Source organism: Fopius arisanus, unplaced genomic scaffold (genome assembly GCF_000806365.1).
Source record: "Fopius arisanus strain USDA-PBARC FA_bdor unplaced genomic scaffold, ASM80636v1 scaffold00011, whole genome shotgun sequence".
NCBI lineage: Eukaryota > Metazoa > Arthropoda > Insecta > Hymenoptera > Braconidae > Fopius > Fopius arisanus.
Window position 1 is genome coordinate 486,107 of NW_011887750.1, and position 23,223 is coordinate 509,329.

The following is a 23,223-nucleotide window of genomic DNA, read 5'->3' on the forward strand; positions in this document are numbered from 1 at the left end:
CTAGATGATATCTCTCCTGCATTACAGGAAAAAATCTGAAATTGAGTGAATCCCATTAAAAAAGCAGACCATGTAATCCTCACAGATAACTTTCAGTGGAGGAGCTGCCGTAAAAAATATTGGATACAGATTATGTAATGTCTCATCAATTGTCGATTTTTTCCTGTAAACATATCGCACTCTGGCACAAAAAATCGTGAAAGATACGAGATTGGAGATCTCGGTGCTGCAGATACGGATAAAAATAGACAACTGGCGACTAAGCTGAGGAAGCTAAATGAATTGATGCATTAATGCGTTGAGGCCGACCCCTATCCCTAAAGTAGATCCACCTGATAGGGCTCAACATCCTCCAGTCACCCCAGGATTCTTCTATAGAACATGATAATCCACTGAATTCCATCCTACCTGCACGCCTGCTTAACATGAATATGCTACAACACACAGAGAATGTATTTTGGTTCATTTCGCATGGTACATTGTTTCATTTAATGATTAATCAGAAGTCCTCTGCTTTCGTGCATTTGTTTCATCAGTGAATGGCTTTTGATTGATGCATTGGTGTTAATTACCCTGGAAAAAAATTGTACAACATTTTGTTCACTAATTTTTTATGGGGTTTGTGTGACTTAATGAAAGGATTTGACAAGAAACATGTGAATGGAATGACTATTCATGATTGACGAATCCTTTGAGTTTTTGTGAGGCCCCAGGGTGATCCTGTCATTATTATTTTCATTTCTCGAATTATCCTGTAGCAACCGTTGTCCTGGCAAGGGAGTAGCGATGGGCACAAGACAATTGGTCACATGATCCTGCGGAAATCAGCTTCCGGAAGTAGTAGCATTCTGGGCCTCAAGGTTGTCGGCGGAAAGCTCCTGGAAGATGATAGAGTTGGCGCCCTCATCGAAAAGGTCAAGAAAGGGAGTACAGCGGATGTTGAGGGACAGTTGAGGCCAGGTAAATCCTCGGAAATTGATAAATTCCTTTCAAATTTCGCTGAAGGCTTCCGATGGAATTGGAAAATGACAGATTTAGCATGAAAATTTATTCAGAAAAATCCATATCCAGTGGAATTCTTCTATCCACAAATATTAATTTATTCATTAAATTATTTCATACTTGGATTTTTAAATTTTATTGTACTGAATTGACTTGATGGATTCTATGAACTGCTCTCCTTGAATTTCTCTAACGTCAATACATCTACCTCATATCTCAAAAATAATTTCGTTGGCCCCCAGGGGACGAAGTGATCGAGTGGAACGGCCACTGCCTCCAAGGTAAATCATCCCAAGAAGTTTACGACATAATAGCAGCATCTCGGGACGAATCTCAGGTAGAATTATTCATCTCGAGAAATCTATCTGGTCCAGTTAGTACACCGATGATGACCGGCATGCCCACCACCATAATGCCAATGACACCTAGGCGAATAACAGCGCAGACTCAGTGGAGACAGAAACACGAGCCCATGCCAATACCCCACCAGCCTCACCACAAAGGTAAACATTCACTCCACAATCAATCGATCGATCAATTGCCTCAAATATACACTAGATGAGAAACCAGACTGAATTCAAATGGTTTTCAATATTACAAAAAAAAATAAATAAATAATCAAACAAGACATCTAGATTAATTGCACAAAACGCCTGCAGCCTTGAATCTGTTAAACTGTCACAGATTATATGATTTTTCGCATTCCAGGTCTTAAGAAATGTATACTATGGGGTAGGCCTTTGATATGTATTTTAAATAACTCCCCTCTCTCCCCTAAATGTCACCCCAAACAATTACCAAAACCCCTAGCGACGAAAAAAAAAAACTTGAAAACAGTATTTTTTTAAAAACAATTTCACCGTGAACAAAAAAAACATCAGAGAAAAGTCATTTAAGCTGGATGTTCTGTAGAGTAGAGTAGTGCAACTGCACCCCCGCTAAATCACCATTCTTTGAACTAGCCTTATGGGAGCAACAACTCTGTGACGACAAAAAAAAATATATATCCCCAAAAATAGAGCAAACGAAGAGAATCTATAAATACCGTTATTTATTTTTTTTACCTCCATCGCATACGAATTTTCCATTTTCACTGCGACACAGTTTTTCAAGCCTCACCCTTCGTTTTCTTTTGGTTCTCGGTTGGTTATTTTTTTCTCTCTATCTTCTCCTCTTTTTACCTTCCTCAGTCTTTTCTTTCTCTGTCGTAAATCTTTAGTCAGGCCGTACTATCTCTCGCCCTCCTTCTGTCTGCCGAGCAATCGATTTCCGTGTTTATTTGAGAGCCCTGAGAGGAATATCCCTGTCCTCCGAAATCGATTCGCAGCTGTGCGAGAATTGTAACCAATTCTCCCGCCTCCTTTCCCTCGGCGATGTGGCTCTGGTAGATTTTTTTTATCTTACCTCAACTTTCACTCTTCTATTGGGACAGCTGAAGTTAATCTCTGTTGTCTTTCTCTTTGTTTGGCAAAAATCGGATGAAGTGAAGATGAAAATTGAAAATATCTTGGAGAGACACTATGAATTTCACTTCTCCTGTGTGTTAATGTTACTCACCTCACCCCATGTGAAATTGTTCTGAGCGGTCGGGAGGAATTTTTGGCGGATGAAGTGATGATTTGAGCAATGTACTCTACTTTCATGTACAGAACTGTACGACGTGAGGAGAGATAAGCCATCGGTCCTGGTGACATCACCTGGATCACCTGATATCAATGCCCATGGCAGGGGCAGACATCAACGGCATCCCACGAGTGATGCTCATGTGGGAGGAAGAGTGCAACTTCATCTTCGATACGATCATAATCGTGGTGAGCTTAATGTCGACATTATTTGTGCCTGCGACCTGCTAAAGAGGGCTAATGGACAGTTGAGGAATTCTTACGCTAGAATTTATCTCCTACCCGATAAGAGGTGAGCATTATTTCAAGAAGAAATTACATCATACATGTGGGTCTTAACGACCAATCTTTTCCTCTAAATGCATTACTAAATGGTGTTAAAAATTTCAACCGTTGAAAACTCTCAAATTAACGATTGAATGACAATTTTTATTTCCCATTTTTACATGTCGTCCTATTGCCAAACTTTTCCCCTGAAAATTGATCTTCATCCACGATTTTTGACCTCTTTTGTTACCCCTAGAAATAAAAACTGACGTAAAATTTTCCGTACGTGACATCTTATTCGCGTGGGTGAACATCACTATCGTCAGGGTCGTAGCGCAGCGGGAATAAATAATTTTCCTCCGCGGGGGCTATCTCGGCACCGGACGGGGTTGGCCCATGAGTTTGTGGGGGACGGGTGGTGTGGGTGGTGAAAGAAGAAGGAAAGACGGAGTGGGTGGGTGGTCGTGTTTTTTCCCATCCCCCTTGGGCAATTTTGGCACTGGTGCCAACGCTCCCGTCGCTTTATACGCGAGTCTCTGCCCTAATGGCTGCGCGCGAACGGAAACTTTTCCTGCTTTCGTTAACTTTACAAATCCTTCCATTAACTGGACGCCGGATTTTCTCAACGCTCTCCTGCCGTCACACACCGGTAATTGGCAGTACGGCATCGAGATACATAGGCCATTTTTTTTTCTTCTGGGGGAAAGTTTGATGAGCGATCAGGAGAAAATTGTCATTATGATAATTTTTTTCTACTCAACAATGACGTCAGATTTTAATTGCAGCATTTTATTTTTGACTGAACTGATGGAATAATTTTCCTCCCAGAAACAGCTACATGCTGCTTTTTCAAAAGAAAATCATCTAGAGAGTTTTCAAGTCTATAAAATTTTATACATTTACCAACTGACAATAGTTCAAATCTCTGTGAAGTGAATAAAATTCCGAATCGGAACCATCTCTCGACGATTCCCTCCAAATCCCCGAATTACAAGAAATTTCCATGAAAATAAATGTTAATGATTGGAACTACCCCCATTTCTTGGAGCCGAAAGAAATTCAATAAAATTTCGTGCCAAAACTAGTGAAGGAACGAAGAGAAGAACGAAAACGGTGCCGAATACGAATGCACCCCAATGGAACCAGACATTTGTCTACAACGTGAGAAAGTTTTCGGAGCTCAAGTACAAATCGTTGGAGGTTACTGTTTGGGATAACGTCAGGTACGGGACAAATGACTTTCTCGGTGAGGCGATTGTCGAGCTCGCTTACCTACCAGAGACACCACAGTGGCACTACCTGTATCTCCCAGACGAGAGACGTCACATTGGGTACGTGACTGCCCCAGCCTTTTTACCCCCAGCCCCTTTTCTCTCTCTCAACTGTAATGGAAAAATTCTAATCGATCCTCTGCCACCCCTGCAGGCAGTACCAGGAGCCATCCGACGACATCGCGATAACTCCCGTTGACTATCACCTGAGTCCACCGTCGACGACGTCCAGGTTGAGTGACTCGGACACCTCTGAGTATGACATCACCGATGGTGATGTATCCCAGCAGAGAAGGGGAGCCGATGGAGCCAGCATCAGCAGCATCGGCAGTTCATCCAGGTTAGTGCTCTTCTTTCCCCAAATCCTTATCAATATGGAAAAAATCGACAAACGCTTTGAGTCCCGTTCAACCCCTAGTCTAACTGATCAATTTTCAAATTCTCAATGTTATACAGAAAAAAAATCTCTAATTGCCAAAGGTTTGCTATTGATTTCTAGGGCTTCCAGACGCTTTTCCAAATGCGTCTCGAATGAAAGAATTTTTGGTAATTAATACTTATACCTCCTCCAATTTATTTTTTGAAAAATGCGAGAAATCTTAGTTTTTTGTGGCACCTCTAATTTTTTATTCAATAATAATATTACCTATCAAAATTTTCTAATATATAATATACTAAGTACTGCCCGTGAATTTCTATGCATTGATTTGGTCATTCCGTTATTTTTTCATTTGAAATACTGAACAATTATTGGTATATTGAGGGAAAGTTGTAGCGAGTAAAAGTGATATGATCTGGTCTCCCCCTTCAATTTATTTTCCACTCAATTGACTTTGTCTGAATAATTAATTGGAGGACTTGTATATACTAATTACCAAATTTCTATTGGATGGCATAATTGTAAATCCCTGTATATTATGGATCAGTAATTAGTCCAAGGTTCGCGACATTCTCATTCACGATAGAAATCTTTTGAAACCAAGTGATTTCACTCGAAAATGTTGAGGGACTTTGCGACCTGAGAAAATCCCACAAGAACCCCTTGAAAAACACTTTGAATTTTTCCCATTCCTCTTCCTCGACGCCAGTGAGAAAATTACAGGCAACAGTGGAAGCAAAATTTATAGGAGACTCTTGAAAATCGCGTGAAACTCTGGCCCACCACCATCCTTCAACATTGTGTTGCATGACCTCCGCATTAATCCAGTAACGCGATTTTACCCCTCCTGGTCCGTCAACTTGCGCCGCAGTAGCGTTGCGGCAAATTTTTTTTAACCACTTTTTGTACTCGTTTAATAATTTTATCGTTTTCATTTTCAACCCGTGATTTTTTGCCGTGAATATCTGAAAGCTGTCAGTTAATCCAGAAAAGGGAAAAGATATAAATTCATGTGATGGGAGTCAATTGATAAATTGTGATGTAAGGTCCGTGTTATTCTTTGGCGAATACTTGCGCATCATCTCGTTTTCATGTTTGCGAGACTCATAATATCTTCATGTATGTGATTTCTGGGGATCTCACTGAATTCTCGGGGATAGGAGAATGGTAACTGTCGTCGCAATGGTTATTTCCGCGTGGCGTGCTCAAGCCCACGAGCGTAATTGCCAATAAGCCAACCTGGCCACGCCAACTCTCTCCCTTTCTCTGTACCCCACCTTTATCCCAGTGCAGATTATCCTGGGAATCGTGTTTTCGACTTAGGAGCAACTTTCCACTGGATCAATATGGCTTTAAATTAAAATCTGACGTTTTTATTTCTTTAAGTACATTTGATGTTTCAATTATTCTTCAGCTCGTGGGTAATCTTTCAATTTTATCTCGTGATCAAACTATTTGAAAAATCTTTCCTAAAAAAAATTAAACTTTCGAGTTTAAATCTCAACGTTTAATTTTTTTTTCATACTATTTGTGTTTTTTGTGTGAATAATAAATATAGAGGAATATAAGAATAAATTGATGTTGAATCCAGGTTTCATCAATTTTAATTTTATTTTGCAATCACCAGAACTTCGAGTAACCGATTCTGTAATACACCGATGAAATCAAATAATTAAAAAAAACTTTCACAAAATTCCGTGCACGTGTCTATTTCTAATTTAAATATCAATTTATTTGCTTGGACGTGTTTTAAATGCACGTGCACGTGCTGATCGAATTCAATAGAAATATTTAAAAACAGAATATTACCTCTTTACTTATCGTTCAGTGAAACGTGTCAATTATTATCGAACAGATATTGAGTGAAAATTTTCTGAAATTCATATCATTTGAGAAATTCCTGCCACATTATGCACATTTCCTACGAAAATTAACAACGTATGAGTCGATTACGAAAATAATACGCCACCACGTCTAAAATTTCTACATGCACCCTGAAATATCAGGAAATATCCACCAACTCATTCCGGAAAACGTGTAAATTCATTGATGCATCCCCAAAACAAGGAAATACCCTGAACACGTAGAAACGCAGTAAAATCCTTGTCCATTCAGCCAGAATCACCCACGCCAGTCCCTCCAAGAATTCAAATTCGTTTATTTGTAATAAGCATACGGCTCCTGGTAAACTCACTAACACGTTAAAGTGGTAATCCAAAAAAAGCTCTGTCTTCACACACAAGTGGATGAACTATGCTTCAACGGCTGACTCACCAAAGCGAAAATAGGATAGAAATTGGGAATGTGTCGATACTTCACCAGAGTACGGAAGATCCGGTGTCTTCAGCATGCGTCACGACGGAATTCCTATCGTATTTCCAGACATTTTGTTTCCCGCCGGTCTCTTTTCATCGGGAAAAAATTCTCTTCAACTCGTATGACTCATAAACCGTAAACAAATCTGCAATTTTTCACGGTGAATCAGAGACTTTCGTATTCAATAGAGAGTACATGCAGATGAAAATTTTGAAATATTGAGGGAATCCAACTATCGCTTACCGATCTGTTCTTCGAAACCTGCAGTGAATTGATCGAAAATTCGCGCGATGTTTTTCCCGGGAGAAATCATTTTCGTGACACTGTTGATTTTTATTTCAGTGGATTTATTTAGTCCGGCTGCGGACAATTGTAGCTAATGAAATTGAAATAAACGAAATTTAATGGACCAATGGAATAGCGCCCGGTTTTAAAATCAAACGAGATGCATGAAAAAAAGGTACAAAAGTGGAGGAACACAAGAGGTAGTAACCGAGGGGCGGGAGGAGATGCAAGAGACGATGAGGAGGGTAGTACCGCGTTATAAAACTGGGCAACAAGCCAATTGACATGCCAGTTGGCCTGGGAGCGCCGTTGGCTGCGGAACTACCCCCCTTTTTTACCATTTTTATTTTAAATAATCGTTTATTTTTTAAGTGAAAAAGAAATGAAATATTCAAACGACAGAAACTATTTTCACTGGTACCCCGTGACTGAAAAAAAAACCCCAAACAAGAAGTGTTGTGATTGTTCTCACCCCTTCGCCACAGTTTTTCCAAAAAGCATTTCCACTGAACCAACGGAAAGCAGAATGAACGAATGAAAATAAAAAGCCGAAATATTAGCTTAGAATCATTTGATAGTTGAACTGATACGACTTGGAATAATGAAAGAGGCGAAATTCTGTGAGAAAGTTCGTCGTCAACTCTGGATGAATAACAAATCGTGAGTGTCTCATTTGTGAGAATACGTAATTAATTCTGAGATGCAGGGAGAATTTTTTTTACCGAAGCTTTCTCGTACAAATTGCAATTCCACCTTGAGGATGTTCTCTATCTTGCTGGTGGGGGCTTGCAAGAAAATTCCGGTGCCAACAGTGGTCCACGGTGCCGCTAACCTTAGAGACGTGTCGAGAGTGTCCTTAATTGCTTCACCTCGTTAATTCGTATTCTGAATACGTTGGTCGGAGGGAGGGGACTATCGTTTTCGGATATCCGTCGATGCTGCTCGACTTCCGTCGTTTCTTTCAACCCTTTTGTTCACCAGTCAGGACCTTTCTTCCCAGTTTATTTCCGCTCTTTGATTCATTCCATTTTTTTCACTTCGATTTTCGAGGTTGTGGTTTTACCATTTTTTGAACCTTCTGGCACGCGGCAAAAAGGGATGCCAATTGTTTTCAGTCAGACATGATCGCCCACTTCTGAATTCGTGGATTTTTTTCAGAAGTTCCTCGAGCAATTTATGATTGATTTTTGGGGAATAATTCGTTCGTCAAATTGTAATAGCAATAGCCTATTAATTTGCCGTTTTGTTAATGACATTGTCACGTTTTTTAATTATATTAGAGAGAAATCACATCATAGAGAAGTTTCTTGATGTTAGATAAGAAGTTTCTAGATGCAAGGAGAAGTTTTCTTGGATTAAGAATACCTTTGTAGAATTAAGAAGTTCTCTAGAATCAGGAAACTTATTTCCTCAAATCTGAAAACTTCGCTTCATTGAAATTCGATTTTTTTTTAACATGAAAAAATTTTGCGTTGTAATGCCCGAAGACCTTCAAAATTCTCGCATACTTCTCGAATATTTCTCGAGAGGGAGAATTTTTCTGGAAACACCCAGAAGTTATTAAAAAAAAAATTGCCCTGATCGTTGATACGCAGGTAAGCTCGAGGGAAATATCCGATTAATTTTTTCACCCCGATTTACAATTTCCTAAAAATATTCCATGACGTTTTCCACGAAACAGTCGAGTTCCGTTATCTTATGAGTCATTGTACCGGAAGTTACTAGCCCCGCGAGTCGACGGAATTCTCCCCAGGTCTTCAAATTAAATATTCTCAAATCAATAACCATTAATGATATGCCATAATATCCGAGTATTACGGCATTTTCCGGGGCTGAAGAATTTTACATTGATACGAAAAATGGGAATAAAAATAATTGAGTTAAAAACGGATTTAAAAAAAAAAGAAAAGCTACAAAATTTCACAAGTTCTATCTGGCCGTGTAATCCAGAAATGGCCTTAATCCACCAGTTCTACCCCTCGCCATTATTAATGCACCGAGCGTGGCAATATGCCGAATAATTGAAACTGCAGAGTACTAGGTAGAGAAAGAAAAAAAGAAGAGATAAAGGAGTGGACAGTGAGAAGGCCCCGACGAAGCTTTGAGCATCGAGGGGACAAGTTTGTGGGCGAGCCCCGGCTTCCTGCACATATTTAATGACGTTCGATATCGCCTAATAGGATTATCCGAAAAGGTTTCCACTGCGCGCATTGATAACTCTATCCACCACTGCCATCAATGTCGTATCTCCCAGCACTTTTTTTTCCCCTCCAATGTGTCAATCGTGCTTGCTGACAACTGATACCAAGCACCTGATAATTTACGTATCGGGAAATATTCGCGGATGAATGAAACCTAGAGCGGTTGATTATCGTTTTTCACCTAAAACACTCGTTATAAATGGATTTCCTCGTTTGGGATTTCCCCTGCTTCATTGCCTGGTGATTTCATCAAATATTCATATACAGTAAACGATATTCATTCTTCACTGAAGGAATTTTCAATTAAAACGTTATTTGAAGTTCTTAATTGAAGTATTATTCTGAGTTTTCATTAACTATCTCTAATGAACTCTTCAAAAAAAGAGGAACTTCCTTTCTGCTCGTGAAAGCGTAAGGACCACTCTGAATAATCGGGCAAGCTTTCTAGTTTTGCAGAACAATTAATATTTTATTCGTCAGAACTATTAATATTCCGTCACGTTTCCGGAATTGTTGTCGCATTTTGTCGAGAGATTGGAAGAATAATTGACTTGATTAATTTATTTCCGTTAAAAGTCCGTGAACACAATTTTTTTTTTTATCACAGCGAAGCATCACCCGAAGATATGAAAATAAACAGGAGTTCTCATTGATCGTTTGTACTTGAAATGACATTAGTTGAGAGTCTGGTCGTTGGAACATTTGATCAGGGCAACGTTGTTGTTAATGGCGGAAGTAAGACCATAATTGAATAGTACCGTGCCAAGTTTGTTTTCCCGAGTCTCACTCGTGTCTCTTCCCACCTTCATCCCTCCAGCCACCCCCTTGCATCCTCAATCTCCATCTCGTCCCGAGGCGATAATTAATAATGCACGCCTACGTACACAGACATAAAATTAAGCACGTGTGGGCGAACTCCGGTTGCACCAAAAAAATCCCCTCAACTTTTATCTATCGCGATGTCCAACTTTCATTTTTTTCTTCTCTCCTCACACTCGTTTTGGGTTTTAATCTCGTGCTTTGTTTATTATTTTTTAGGTTTCATAATATGCCGTCAAATTATAAGCGGTACGGCTACTTTTATATTTTCTATTCAATCCTCACTCTGTCACTCTTGCATTAACTTCATTAGTGTAGATACTCTCAATATTTCAATCAATCAATTCAATTAATTTCCACTTACTCTCTCGAATATCGGTGCTTGCACTTGAAAGAAAAAAGAACGAACGCAAGTATCTCTCGAATTGATTTGGGAAAAAATTGGGTCAAAGGTCGTTGGTACGATCAAACTTTTGCACTGGGTGGGGAAAAAAAGGCCAGTGAGAGACGTGGTGTAGACAAGCATCATCTCGTCATCGCTTCTTGCATATGAAAAATCTCGATGAAGTCTGCCGCTTTTTTCTTCATTTTTTTAGTGTTGAAAATGTCGTCGCCTCCAGGTCACTCCATCCCTTGCATTCTCTCCCCCTTGAGCGCACGAGCAAAAATTAATACCTGGAGATGACGATATTTTTAAGGCCATCGGCTCAAACCTCAGGGAAATTAGATGTTTGAGCAATGCTTCGTAGGATTATTCATCATCCAATAAATGCACTCACCTCATCCAGATAGTTTAAGAAATCCCATCACGCTGTACACACTAATATGCATAAAACAAAAATACCATGAACGCATGCTGGAGCAGCCACTATTCCAGCCCACCACCTGAGAGGGATCTCTGTATGGACAGTGAACATCGCAGTCGTAGGGACATGTCACCGCAGGGTAGAAAGAGGGCTGCATTGATGATATCGAGGGATCAACCTGTGTCAATGTCCATGTCTTATTCGCCGTACAGAAAGGTGAGGGCCAAATGTGAAATATTCAATAATCGGTGTGAGAAATTCAATTCAATTTTATACACCTCCTCCGAAAGACCGATGATCTCGCGATATTTCTTCCAAGACCTTCACTCTGAGCTCAACGGAATTGAGGATTTCCAAGTACTTGGAGATTTCTTTTTTTTCGGTGAAATCCTTCTCTACGTTTCTAGGTGAACTTTTCAAGTTTTATTGAAGCCCAATTTAACTGCAGATTTCCATACATTTCGTAATGATACTGTCACTTAAACTTCTCTACTAGAAAATCAAAATATTACAGTTTATGAAAAATGGTATTAAATGAGTTTCTGCCAATAATTCGAGTGATATTGCGCGTAAAAGGGGGTGATTTGAGATTAGTAGATGAGCTGATGCCTGAGATGATAAATCCCAGTGGAAATTCAGATTAATGAAGATCCCATTGTTTTTAGCAGGACGAAATGCCGCGCAGTACGATGGGTCACAGGTCCCAGAGCGCTGCCCCCATGGACTCGCCAAATCTTCACTACAGGGGTAGATCGCAGAGTCCCACTGGTCATCGTTCACTATCACCACCAGAGCACAGATCCATCCCTTATTCCCATGGCTACGTGTCAGCCAGGTACTTCAATTGCCTTGTGTAATTATTCCCACACAGATCAACACTTGGAATTTATCCAGAATACCTCTCCCTCCCTCTTTCCACCCTCATTTTATTACATTCAATTAGCTTGATTACCTGTTAATTTCTGTCATTCAGATTTGGATCGAGATCAGCTACTGCCACACCCACTGGATCACCCAAGAAACGACAATTGCCACAGATACCAGCTAAATTGCATGCAGCCTTGAAGGAGAGAGTTGTCCAAGATCTCGAGGAGAGAGCGAGACTGATGAGGCACAGGAATAGACAGGTTCACACAACATATAGGAGTACAGAAATGGGAGGTATGTTTTATCGTACTAACAAAATAAAATTATAATCCATAATTGGGAAACTCTGTCTACTTTATTTAAATTATAATCTGAAAATCGGGTTTTGACTTCTTCGCTATTCTCCAAGTACCAATGCACATTGCCTCGTATATTCACAACATTCCAATTAATTCAACTTTAAATTCATAATTTTAATACCGCACTGCAGTTTTATTTATTTGACACCTTTACCCCAGCACACGATATTATTTTTCAATCGTCCATTTTGCTCCACTGATCCCTTTGATTTAATTTCGCCTGCAAAATTCTTTACATTTTCATTTAACCTTTTGCTAGGATGGGAAAGACATTACAGTGGGCTATCAGACTCTGATCTCCTGTCAATAGGCCACGATCCCCAGTCCCTCTCGCACGGCCACAGAATGCACAGACCAAGGAGAGGACACCTGAGTCCCGACAAAGATGTTCTCGGTGATTTTGGCGATTCGGATATGGAGAGTATTGCCTCAGTGGCAAGCAGTACATTCAGCACACAGTCGGAGAGGCCGCGTGGCTCTAGAACTCTCGTGTGAGTATTGCAATTAGCCATTTCATTCAGCAAAAGAATCAAAATTCACCATTCCAAATTAATCGTTCTGACTAATGAAGAAACTACTGAGATGATTAATTGACTCTCCAGTAGTTAAAATCAGCTAATAACCATCATTAAATGGACATTACGTACGGAATGCACACCCAGTAGTTGCACTCTCTATTTCCTGCTTGCTTCGGTGGGCATTAGGACACTCGCCGTTAGTGGCCCATCTCCTGCCCCCATCCCATCTCTCGACTCTCTCTAAACTATTAGATAGAAATAGTCGCACATCCCAGCACAGCGTCAATGTCCATTTAATCGTGACCCATTCTGTTCTAGAAAAACATAAAACCAATAAATCAGTTTCAAAAAATCTAGTTCAAAGACACCAGCCAAATCCGAGTAATTAGGAACAAATAATTAGCCGATATGATCGATGCAAATCTGATGAGAAAGGTAAAGAATGGGCTTGATGAGCCACTCATTAACCACGATCAAAACGATAAATATCAATAAAGAAAAAAAAAATTGTTTGCAGACCGACAGTTAAAAACGTATTGATACCCAGTGTCATTTCCCCATTGACCCAAACCCCTAGACGCAATAGGCGTAGGCACAAAATTAGGGTACCCAGCAGTGAATGCCATTGCCAATTAAACTGCAACAGTTGTCCTACTAAGACCTGTATAAACCCAAACAAGCATCATAATAATCCCACCTCCTACCATCAACCCCTCGTACGGAGCAAATCCGCAGTCGTTCGCTCGATGCACAGAAAGATGCGTGTGCCACTTGCAAGATCCAAGACATTTGACGACAATCTCGTGAGATGGAGCAGTCCTGAGACGAGTCAGCCGAGTTACGTGGTGAATTATAACAATTTCAAGAAGAAGGGATCATTGATACCTGAGATACACATTGAGGACTGTGTCAATCGTCTAGAAGACACAGCGAGTTTAGACAGAAAGTTTCTCAGATCTAGATTGAAGCACCGAGACATTGCTAATCACACAAAGAGATCACTCATGGAGATGAGAACAAGAAGTTTTGATTACAACGTTACTGACGATTCTTTCGTCGATGTTTATGAACGACTTGATGTGGATCAGCCGAGACGCGCCAAAAGTGTTGACTACGAGGCTGTATCGAATATATTCAGTGACGACAGTTTGCGAACAGCGAGGAGAAAGGTGAAGAAGAATTTGTCCGACAGTGGAGAACATCTTCCATCTATTAATGATCGCAGCAAGTCTTATTACGATTCAAATGGCTCAAGCTCGATACAAACGTCGGAGACAGCGGACCCTGACGAGGATCACAGACTCCGATCCATGGGCCTCGACACCCTACACTTTCCACAAGACACTTATCGCAATATTATGAGCCGTGAGGAGAGCAGCAAGCAGAAGTACGATGCCCATTTGGCTGAGATAAGCCTCAAGTCGAATCGTAGTCAATCACCAAATAGCAAGGCAAAGAGTCTAGAGGAACACCTCTACGATCTCTTGGAGAGCGACCACATCTACTGCAGCATCGACGAAAACAATACAGATCCCTGTCCTTGCTTGATTGATCCTCTTGACTGTAATTTCGATGTCGTAGATACTTCAACAAGTAGAACAAGTAATTTTGAAAATTCCGTCCCTCAACGACGTACGAGTCAATTGGATTCTGAGGTGTACAATCCCAGAAGGTCATTACGTCGTAGAACTAAAAGTACAGATTCATACTTGGAGGACGATTGCGATGAGTACAAGAATTGGAGTGGGGATTATTTGTACTCGGAGCATGAGAGTTATGACACTCGTGTATCCCAATCTCGGTCCCCAAATCGCCAGTCGGAAATTCATGACGATTACCGGGCCAGAAGCAGCAGTTTCCCAGGTAGATTTGACTACTCTCTGTACGAGACTACCACAAATTATCCAAGCAATGAATCAAGTGCTACGAGCCGCAGAAGACGAAGAAGAAGTACGAGAGATTTGCAACAAACCCCGGTAGACTATGAATTCCATCCTCGCACATACAGAACAACACGAATGAGCAGTTTAGAAGTGCCGAGTTTCTCCCAGAGTAAGCGTATGATGCTAGAGCGTGCAGAGTCAACTCCCACCCTCATTCCCGACGAGGAGGAGATCGAGGACGCTTGGGAGTGTGCCAGAAGAATGTCAAGAAGACGTAGGAACAGCAGTTGCCCGGAGGCAAGAGATATGAGAAATCTCGAGAGCCCTGGCAAAGAACACCCAGAGTCATCAAGCTTCTTCATGGGCTCTGACGATGATTTTGGCTCGGTTGAAACCGTTGTATCACCAGATTATCGAAATAACTCCAAGGATGAAATAGATGAAGAAAGACCACGCGAATTTCGCCCAAGATATTCATCTAAAGACTACGTTGACTTCAAAATTCAAATGCGTACGGACAGATCAAGCTCATACCCGGGCCCCGTAAGATACGACAATGAAGATGCTGACTACAAGAATCGTAAGACAAGCTGTCCAGAGTGTCGGGACTTCTTCCAGCCTCCACAAAGAAGTGACTCCTCCCATCTTCATCAACAGGATCCAAATGATTCGCCAGAGGAGTACGAGAAGCATCGTCCCCTCGCTTACCAGAAACAAGAGCGCGAGAGGCATCTCCGTAAAGTTGAACAGGAGAAGGATCAGGGAAGCAAGAGAAACGTTGCGATAAGCGACACCCTAGAATATTACGAATACTCAATGGAAAGTGAGAGCCAGTGCAGCGAGAACTGCGGATTTGGCCCGTACGATACACTTAGGCCCCGTAACCGAGCACCCCGACCCGGTAACGCTAATTCAAATATCTTTGATTCCCAAACCGCCACCTCCGACACTGCTAAAAACCCACGGGCCAACGTATACCACGATACCACCCAATCGTCACATCACCCTAAACGTGACAATGATCAACGTCGACTGCACGACGACACCACCACAACTGGAATCCACTCCACTCCATCAAAATCTGATGGCAACGCTGGTACCAATTCCGGTGTAAATGACAACTCCATGAATGATAAATCACGAACTGGTGGCAGTGATTACGCCAGTCCCAGTGGTTCGTACGAGAAGGCCTCAATGAGACATCAAGTTTCTGGGGATGGACACAATGGTCTTGCCAAGAGGGGACAGTTCACCAGGAGCTTGAGTAATGCCGATGCCCCGCCCGATGAAAAAACTGGTGAGTTGACAACTCCATTATTTCTGATTCTCTATTATTTTTTGGGGGATTGTGATGACCTCACCTTGAGGCCACCAATCAATGATCATTCCAGTACCACCCCGAGCCCCTACGCCCCTCTTCTATCTGTTCTATCGGAAAATGCATGTAATATGTTCTTGATTCGAGTGTTCTGACGTCAATGATACAGCTACCTCCACCCCCTCACCCTTCCCCGGATCCTTTGGTGAGGTCCGCGCAGATGTTTTATCCTCCACCGAGTCACGAACTTGACCCCCAGCTGCTTTGGGTATCCACTTTTAATCGATCAGAAGTGCCAACCACGTTGAAGATGGTACTGCCTTGAGGTGGAAAAACCTCGAGTGGTGGCTCATTTTCGGCCAATCTCTCTCATCCATACACTCGTGAGATTCTAGTTTTTCTTATCTTCCACATACGCCAGTCGTGTTGGGGTTTTGTTACATCAGCCTCTCTCTCTCTCTCTCTCTCTCTCTCTCTCTCTCTGTGTCTCTCTCTTTGTAACTCGTGTCTCAGAGTCTTTGGCTGTCACCCAAATTACGCTCAAGGTCTCACTGGAATGGCGGGTTGTCATTGGACTACACGTACATGGGCCCTTGTGACGAGAAAACTAAGAACCATCCTCCAACTGGCTCAAGCTCTCACGTTCTCCACGTAATTGCATCCTCGATTTTCTGCCACTTCATTCAGAGAGTGAAAAAAGTGAGAGGAGTAAATAGAATGGATAGGTATTAAGGGGAAGAATTTTAGAACGGATAATCAATTCTGTTATCTTTCTCTTGAGTGGCCATACGTTATCATTTTTCCTGCCTTAATTGAGGTGTCAGCTTATTTTCAACATTGATAAAAGTTCAGCTCTTCCTCTCTCTCTCTCTCTCTCCAAGCAAATGCTTTTATCAATGACGAACAATTACTTACGTAACGACCTGATGCAGATCTTCACTCTGGAATTGTTTTACTTATTTAAGCAGACGGAAGCTTGAGTGATACAGCAGTGGGTCTCCATGTGGAGGAGACAACGAGAAGAGGAAGGAAAAGTTCACCAGGAAGTAAAAGCGGAAGTGGCAGTAGCAGCGGTGGAGGGAGTGCTGTGCAGTATCAGGCTGGTCTTTCGAAGAAGAGTGTCAGCACGAGCCAACTGTCAGCGACAGGTAACAGAAATTTTCCATTTATCCAATTATCAATGTCTTTTGCTCATAACTCCCTTGATCATAAATATTGTCGTATCGTAATCTAATACCCCAGTAGATTCAAATGTTCCAATCGTCTCCGATTATCTCACTCTACCTTTTTTTCACTTCAATGAAATTATTCTAAACGTGCTCTATCAGAATTTCTCTCGACGAGCGAATACAACAGATTATTAGATTAGTCAGAGTCTAGATTAGTAGACAGACATGAGGGCAATGCACTTTTGATTCGTTTACGGTTCCCTCACTGTCCCCTCGTAATACTGAAAATCATGCGAGTGTCATGAGTGATTAATTCATTAATTGATGCAAAAGTGCGTTACCTGGAACATTAATCAATCGTCTTGTTACATTCTAATCCTGATTCTTGTTTTCTCTATCATCCACTCTCATCTCTATCCGCCTCTCTCCGACACGAAAAAATTGAAAATCCAAAAAAAAAATGAATAATCAATGACACAAAACACATTATCAACAAACTTCGCATCTCAACCGTCGCTGGGACCTGACCTGCACCTTCCACCTCAAATATCATCCGTGAATTAATCACGGCGCACTTTGGATTGCCGATCGATCGGTGGACCGATCGACCTGAATCTTAAAAATATCAATAATCACGTTCATCCATGCGTTTAATGAAACATCAAAAATCACATGTTTCACTCGACCACTTGAACTTTTGTGTGACTTTAAACAAATCGTGTCAAATTAATAATGAACTGGATAAACAAAAAAAATCAAAAATCCATAAACATTATCATGAACTTGAAAACGATAACGTGCCACGTGCGTGTCTGTTGGTGGTACATGCGTGGGCGAGGAAGGCCGGAAACGGAGGCTCGGGTTCGGAAAGAAGGGGAAGTCGTCCTTTACAGTTCACAGGAGTGAGGAGGTCCTGCCGGAGGACACGGCCAGTGGAAGAAGTGGAAGACAACCGAGTTCAGCGAGCAGCGATGGCGAAGGCAGTGGTGATGGGGACAGGTCCGATTTATTTTATCCTTTCCTTTTTATTTTCACCAACCACGTACATGTGGAGTTTTTCATTGAAAAATCAGTTAATGTTATTTGAGAGATCGTAGACTTTTCATTTTTGACCAATCAAGTCCCGACGAGACGTGAGTAAACGAACGGAAAAATTCAAGCAGCAAGAAGAATTAACGAGAATCACCACGCACCAAATCACACAAACACAGAATTTATTTGGGATAAAATATCACTTGGATACTTTTTTCATAAAAAATTTGAGCAGAGTCTCTGGGTTGGAAGTTGAAAAGTTTTTCCCGATGATTCATAAGACCAGTAACTCCTTTTTTAGAGGACCATGAGCCGCCAGGTGTGGCTCCGCAGACAAACGCAAGTGATCCTTAGTGGAGACCGTGTGCTCGATGTATCGTATTTTCATCAGGCAAACTGATTAATTTATGATTTCCATCACAAAATTTAAACCCCAACGAGAAATTTATAAAACTTGTAACACTAGCAATGTTAATATGTGAGTTATCTCATAAGTCAACTCACTTTGACAATCGCTCTGCCACTGTCTTCTATCTTTTTTCCACGGTAGGTAACAGCAAAACTAAAGGTGAGACACTCTATTCAGGAGCAGAATAAATCGAGTAAAATTGAATTATAGAGGATAACCATGAGACAAATTAAGGCACTAATGGTCAATATTTTGTCTCTTTTGATTGTTATTTGCCCTCAATTTACCGTTGCAATAATCTGAAAAACAAAGGCTTGAGTATAAGTAAATTAACGAAGAAATCAACACTCATTAACTTAACATAGACTTAAATTGATGAATAACCAATGAAATAAGTGCAAACGTTTAGAACTTAAAGTATTCTTACGTGATTGACTCTTAGGTAGCGTAGAATTGATTTTGTCGTTTTTCTTCCTAGGTAGCTGATTGAATTTGCGTCTGATAGAGTGCAACTAGAGTGCAATTCATTAGTGCGCCCGTCGCTTAGTTCTTGCGCGCTTTTCCATCTATACATATAATATATAACGCATCCGGAAAATACTTTTCAAGAGATTGGAAAGCTCTTTTCTCCCTCACCCCCTTCTCCTCTATTTCTTTTCTCTCTTCATACAATTTCTTTTATTTAATATCCATTGATGTTTACATGTTTCATAGAGCACTCGAGTTTAACTAGATTAAATTTTATTTCTAACTGTACGTTTATAAAATGATACCTTAGTTGTATTATTTTGTCACACACGTGCAGATTGTCCTTGTCATTGTGAAACCCGAGAGAGAGTGTTGAACTTAGCCGGCTCTAATTGCCCGCTGCTTCTGTCGCAACTTTTTCCCTTGCAGAAAGCCAACACCATCTCCAGCTGTTTGACTATGTCATAGCTCAGCGTTTCAACTGACAAACAGCAATTACCATAGAATATATTTAATAACAATGTACAAACGACTTCAACCCTTCTGGGAATTTAATTTTTATTGTAAAAAGGGAGAAAGCGTTTTTTTTCTCTCTCTCTCTCTCTCTCTCCTATTCCAAAAGTTTATCGTCACCGTCACCAGGACACGCACACAGAGAGTGGAGAGAGCAGAGCCGAAGATGAGAGGACTCGAGCACCAAAAAATAAAGTGTATAAAATCGAGGGCGAATGATAGAGAAATATTGATTGAAGGGAGAGTAGTCTGCGATTTAAAAAAAAAATACCAAAAAAAAAATGACGAGTCACCAATGAAATAGTTAGCGGTATTTCTTGTTTGGTTTTACAACGCAGAGTGCGGTGTGGTTGGAAGCGGTACCGATACAAGGGCATCTAGTGTAGCTAGCCGAAAAAGGAACAGCACACCGAGCAGCTTTCAACGCTCGCAGGAGGTTGTTCCGTGTTATCAGCGACTTGGTGCAACAAGCCAGGGTGGCTCAGTTGCCAGTGACACCGCTGGATCCCTCAACTCAATCTCTAGTTCTGAAGCAAGCTCGTAAGTAGTGCCCACCACTCCTCGGGGCGAAAAACAAAAACAATGCCAATACGTGAAAAGTTTTCAAACAAAAATCTTTAGACAATGTCGATTCAACTATTCGACGAGGCCAGCGCGTTCCTCTCATTCTCTGTCTCTGTCTCTCTCACTTCACCTTTTTCACTATTTATGTATTTATTCATTATTGTTTTTATTTTTTTGAGATGTCTTGTCACGTGTTTTTCAACTCCTAAAGTCCATTTTGCGGATTTTTTTGCCGGCAAACCGTAGGAATTGGGGGAAAATTCATTGATTGAGTTTCATTGCTCTCAGTGTATTAAAATAATTGATTTCATTTGGGAGGATATGTTTTCACAATATTGCCCTAAATGTCTTCTGTGTGATCTGTGTCCATTCCATTGTTCATTACGTACATTCGACGGATTTTTATTTTGAAAAATAAAAAATCCGTCGATGTCTTATTTTTTTCATTTAAAATTATATTGTAAATTAAATTTTTTTTTTCGTTTATAATCGCCTGCTCCTATCTCTAATCCACTCTCAATGTGTTAATATCGTGGCTTAATTGCTTGGTCGCCGTTGATGTTTTTTGCACAATTATCGATGCACCACTGGACTTATCTTATCACGCACAACCGTTGGCATTTCATTTTTTAAAATCACCTACCATGGTTATACCATTTATTACACTCCGATGAGTTAATAATCACCGAATCCAGTCCCAAACCTGGTCGACGATGGTAAAATATCCATAATTACGAAATTTATAGACCTACTACAAATACGCACATCTTTGACGTACCCTTCGATTTGTAGTGTAAACGATTGTAGATGATAGATGAAAATCACACGACGTCACGTGTAATATTGTTACATGATAGTTTACCAATAAAATTGTACTGCGTCGGAGAAACTTGTGTCGATGTGAAAAGAATGATAAGATACTAAAAATGAAGAGATTTATGACGTATGATCTGAGGATTTGGTGTGGAGTTGTCAAGTAAGTTAGTGCTGGTTCGATAATAAATCTCATAACAATTAACGAATAATATATATGCCGGCATGGTAAATAATGTAAAGAAAATAAGCATCAGCTGAAGCTCGCAGAACAAGATCGGGATAATAATTCCAAATTCTGTGAAAAAAAATGGAGTAATTAATTGCAGCTGATATTTATTCTCCAGTATATTATGAAGACTTGCGTGCTGAATGACTTTTGCATGAAAATTATTTTCTACAGCCTGGTATGTTTAACAATTATCTGAATTCCTATCATTCCCGCTGTATGAATAACACTATCTTAAACTAATTCACACAGAAAGAATAACACTACACTGTCAAGCGTGAGTTCTTCTTGTTCTCGAATTGTTCTCCCACAAATATAGATCTGACTGAGGTATTCTCTTTCCTCCTGAACGTGGAAGGTCATTGATGATAATTTATTTAATCAGTGTTGAAAAGTCTTGCAGACGACTCGTAATAACATAGAACGTGCGCTCTCGAGGAGTGTTAAATATATTCTGTAGAGTCTACTTGAGTCTCACGTCCCTGTCTGACAAAAGATGGACTGATCTCTAAATAATCCAACATTTTATCTCATTTACTCTCCTTATTTCGTAGAATCTATGATTTTGTTGTTCTCTACTGAATTGAATTTCAGTAGTGATGAAGGAGAAGTACTAATCGATTTCTCTTCAATGGTGATAAAATATAGTTGGTCTCCGTGCCTGAGAACAGCAGGTGAAGGTGGACAACTGAGTGAATTCATCGATGGACTTGGACCTGGTCAATTGGTTGGCAGACAAGTCCTCGGTGCTTCATCACTCGGTGACATTCAGTTATCACTGAAATACAAAAATGGACTTCTGGAAGTCGAGGTCGTACGTGCGAGGGGTCTCCAGATCAAACCGGGATTCAAAGTGCATCCAGGTAAATCAACGATAAACAATTAATCCTTCGTCCTTACATGATAACATCAACATTTTTAATGTTTCCGTCGTTTTCAGCTCCTTACGTCAAGGTTTATCTCGTGAATGGCAAAAAATGTATAGAAAAGGCAAAAACTACAGCTGCGAGAAAAACTTTAGCCCCTCTGTATCAACAGACTCTAGTATTCAGGGAAAACTTTCAGGGGTGCTATTTACAGGTAAACATCTGATTCACAATTACATAATTACTGAAGAACTCCCTTTTGAAAAATTGTCAATAAGCAGTTTTTCAAATAAAAAGTAAAAGTTGATAATAATATATTTTCTTGGAAAAGGTAACGGTATGGGGTGATCACGGCCGAATAGAAGGGAAAAAAGTATTCATGGGTGTTGCACAAATAGCGCTGGACCTTCTGAATTTGAGTGAAGTGGATGCAATCGGGTGGTACAAACTCTTCGGCAGCACGCATCTGGTCAGTGGTACTCCATCCTTAGCATTATCGCGTCGCTCCTCGGCCGCATCTCTGGACTCTCTAAAATTATGAGAGCTGATTGAAGTCCCCCAATCAATGAGAAACTAACTGCCCCCCGAAGCAACGAGGCAATAGCCCCCAAAGACAAAAATACAATCGATATGAAATTCAATGTTCACTTTTTTCTGTACTAAAGAACAATTGTTGAAGAGATATGTATATCGTATTACGAGATACTTAATTCGGATGTTAACGTCACATCTGATTATCCAATGCTCAAACTGATTGAGCAAACTCGCCGAATGTGGAACTTGAGTCGCTTATTGTTGGAGACTAGGCCCCAGAGAATAACTAATAGAGATTGTAACAAGGTTGAAGTGTTTTTAAGGGAGTAATTGATCGATTTGAAAGTTCCTTTGAGAGAAGTTGAAGGATTACTCTGATCTGCGAGTGATTGACGGCTCTGAATACGGTAATGCAGGTGTAGTTTACGAGATTGATGACACATTATAAAAAGGAGGGAATCCCGTGCGGCCAGAGGAGTGCACTGTGAAGGATATTATTTTCAATAAAAGTGATTGAATGAGATATTTAAAAAAAACGTACCACTTAAAGCACATCACATATCATGTCAGATGAACTAGTCTCTAGGTAGACTAGCTGTAGACGTAGCGGCCATGTGACCGGATCGCCAGATAGCTTTAGGTACGCACTCGACATCAAGGCATCGTTCGTAGTTTTGTTGGTTCATTACTCTGCTCTAGTGCATCTATTGAAT

At 40.6% G+C, this 23,223-nt stretch overlaps 1 protein-coding gene and 1 long non-coding RNA gene across 2 annotated transcripts in view; one reads left to right on the forward strand and one right to left on the reverse strand.

The window, feature by feature from the left end:
- Positions 1-23,223, forward strand: part of LOC105262786 (regulating synaptic membrane exocytosis protein 2) — a 29,819-nt gene that overhangs the window by 2,318 nt on the left and 4,278 nt on the right. Inside the window, exons 3-19 of the mRNA XM_011298564.1 lie at positions 759-960; positions 1,245-1,505; positions 1,711-1,734; positions 2,652-2,916; positions 3,977-4,222; positions 4,317-4,502; positions 10,382-10,411; positions 11,028-11,184; positions 11,634-11,803; positions 11,942-12,129; positions 12,454-12,685; positions 15,750-15,892; positions 16,879-17,061; positions 19,843-20,044; positions 21,759-21,973; positions 22,051-22,190; positions 22,308-23,150. Coding sequence (XP_011296866.1) covers positions 810-960; positions 1,245-1,505; positions 1,711-1,734; positions 2,652-2,916; positions 3,977-4,222; positions 4,317-4,502; positions 10,382-10,411; positions 11,028-11,184; positions 11,634-11,803; positions 11,942-12,129; positions 12,454-12,685; positions 15,750-15,892; positions 16,879-17,061; positions 19,843-20,044; positions 21,759-21,973; positions 22,051-22,190; positions 22,308-22,517 — 3,003 coding nt within the window. The 5' untranslated portion in view covers positions 759-809 and the 3' untranslated portion in view covers positions 22,518-23,150. The remainder of the gene's footprint in view (positions 1-758; positions 961-1,244; positions 1,506-1,710; positions 1,735-2,651; positions 2,917-3,976; positions 4,223-4,316; positions 4,503-10,381; positions 10,412-11,027; positions 11,185-11,633; positions 11,804-11,941; positions 12,130-12,453; positions 12,686-15,749; positions 15,893-16,878; positions 17,062-19,842; positions 20,045-21,758; positions 21,974-22,050; positions 22,191-22,307; positions 23,151-23,223) is intronic.
- On the reverse strand, positions 12,694-19,883 carry LOC105262785 (uncharacterized). The gene is made up of 4 exons (XR_891850.1): positions 19,297-19,883; positions 18,951-19,089; positions 18,619-18,822; positions 12,694-13,026 (listed from the first exon to the last, which is right to left on the reverse strand). It is a non-coding gene; the product is annotated as an uncharacterized lncRNA (long non-coding RNA).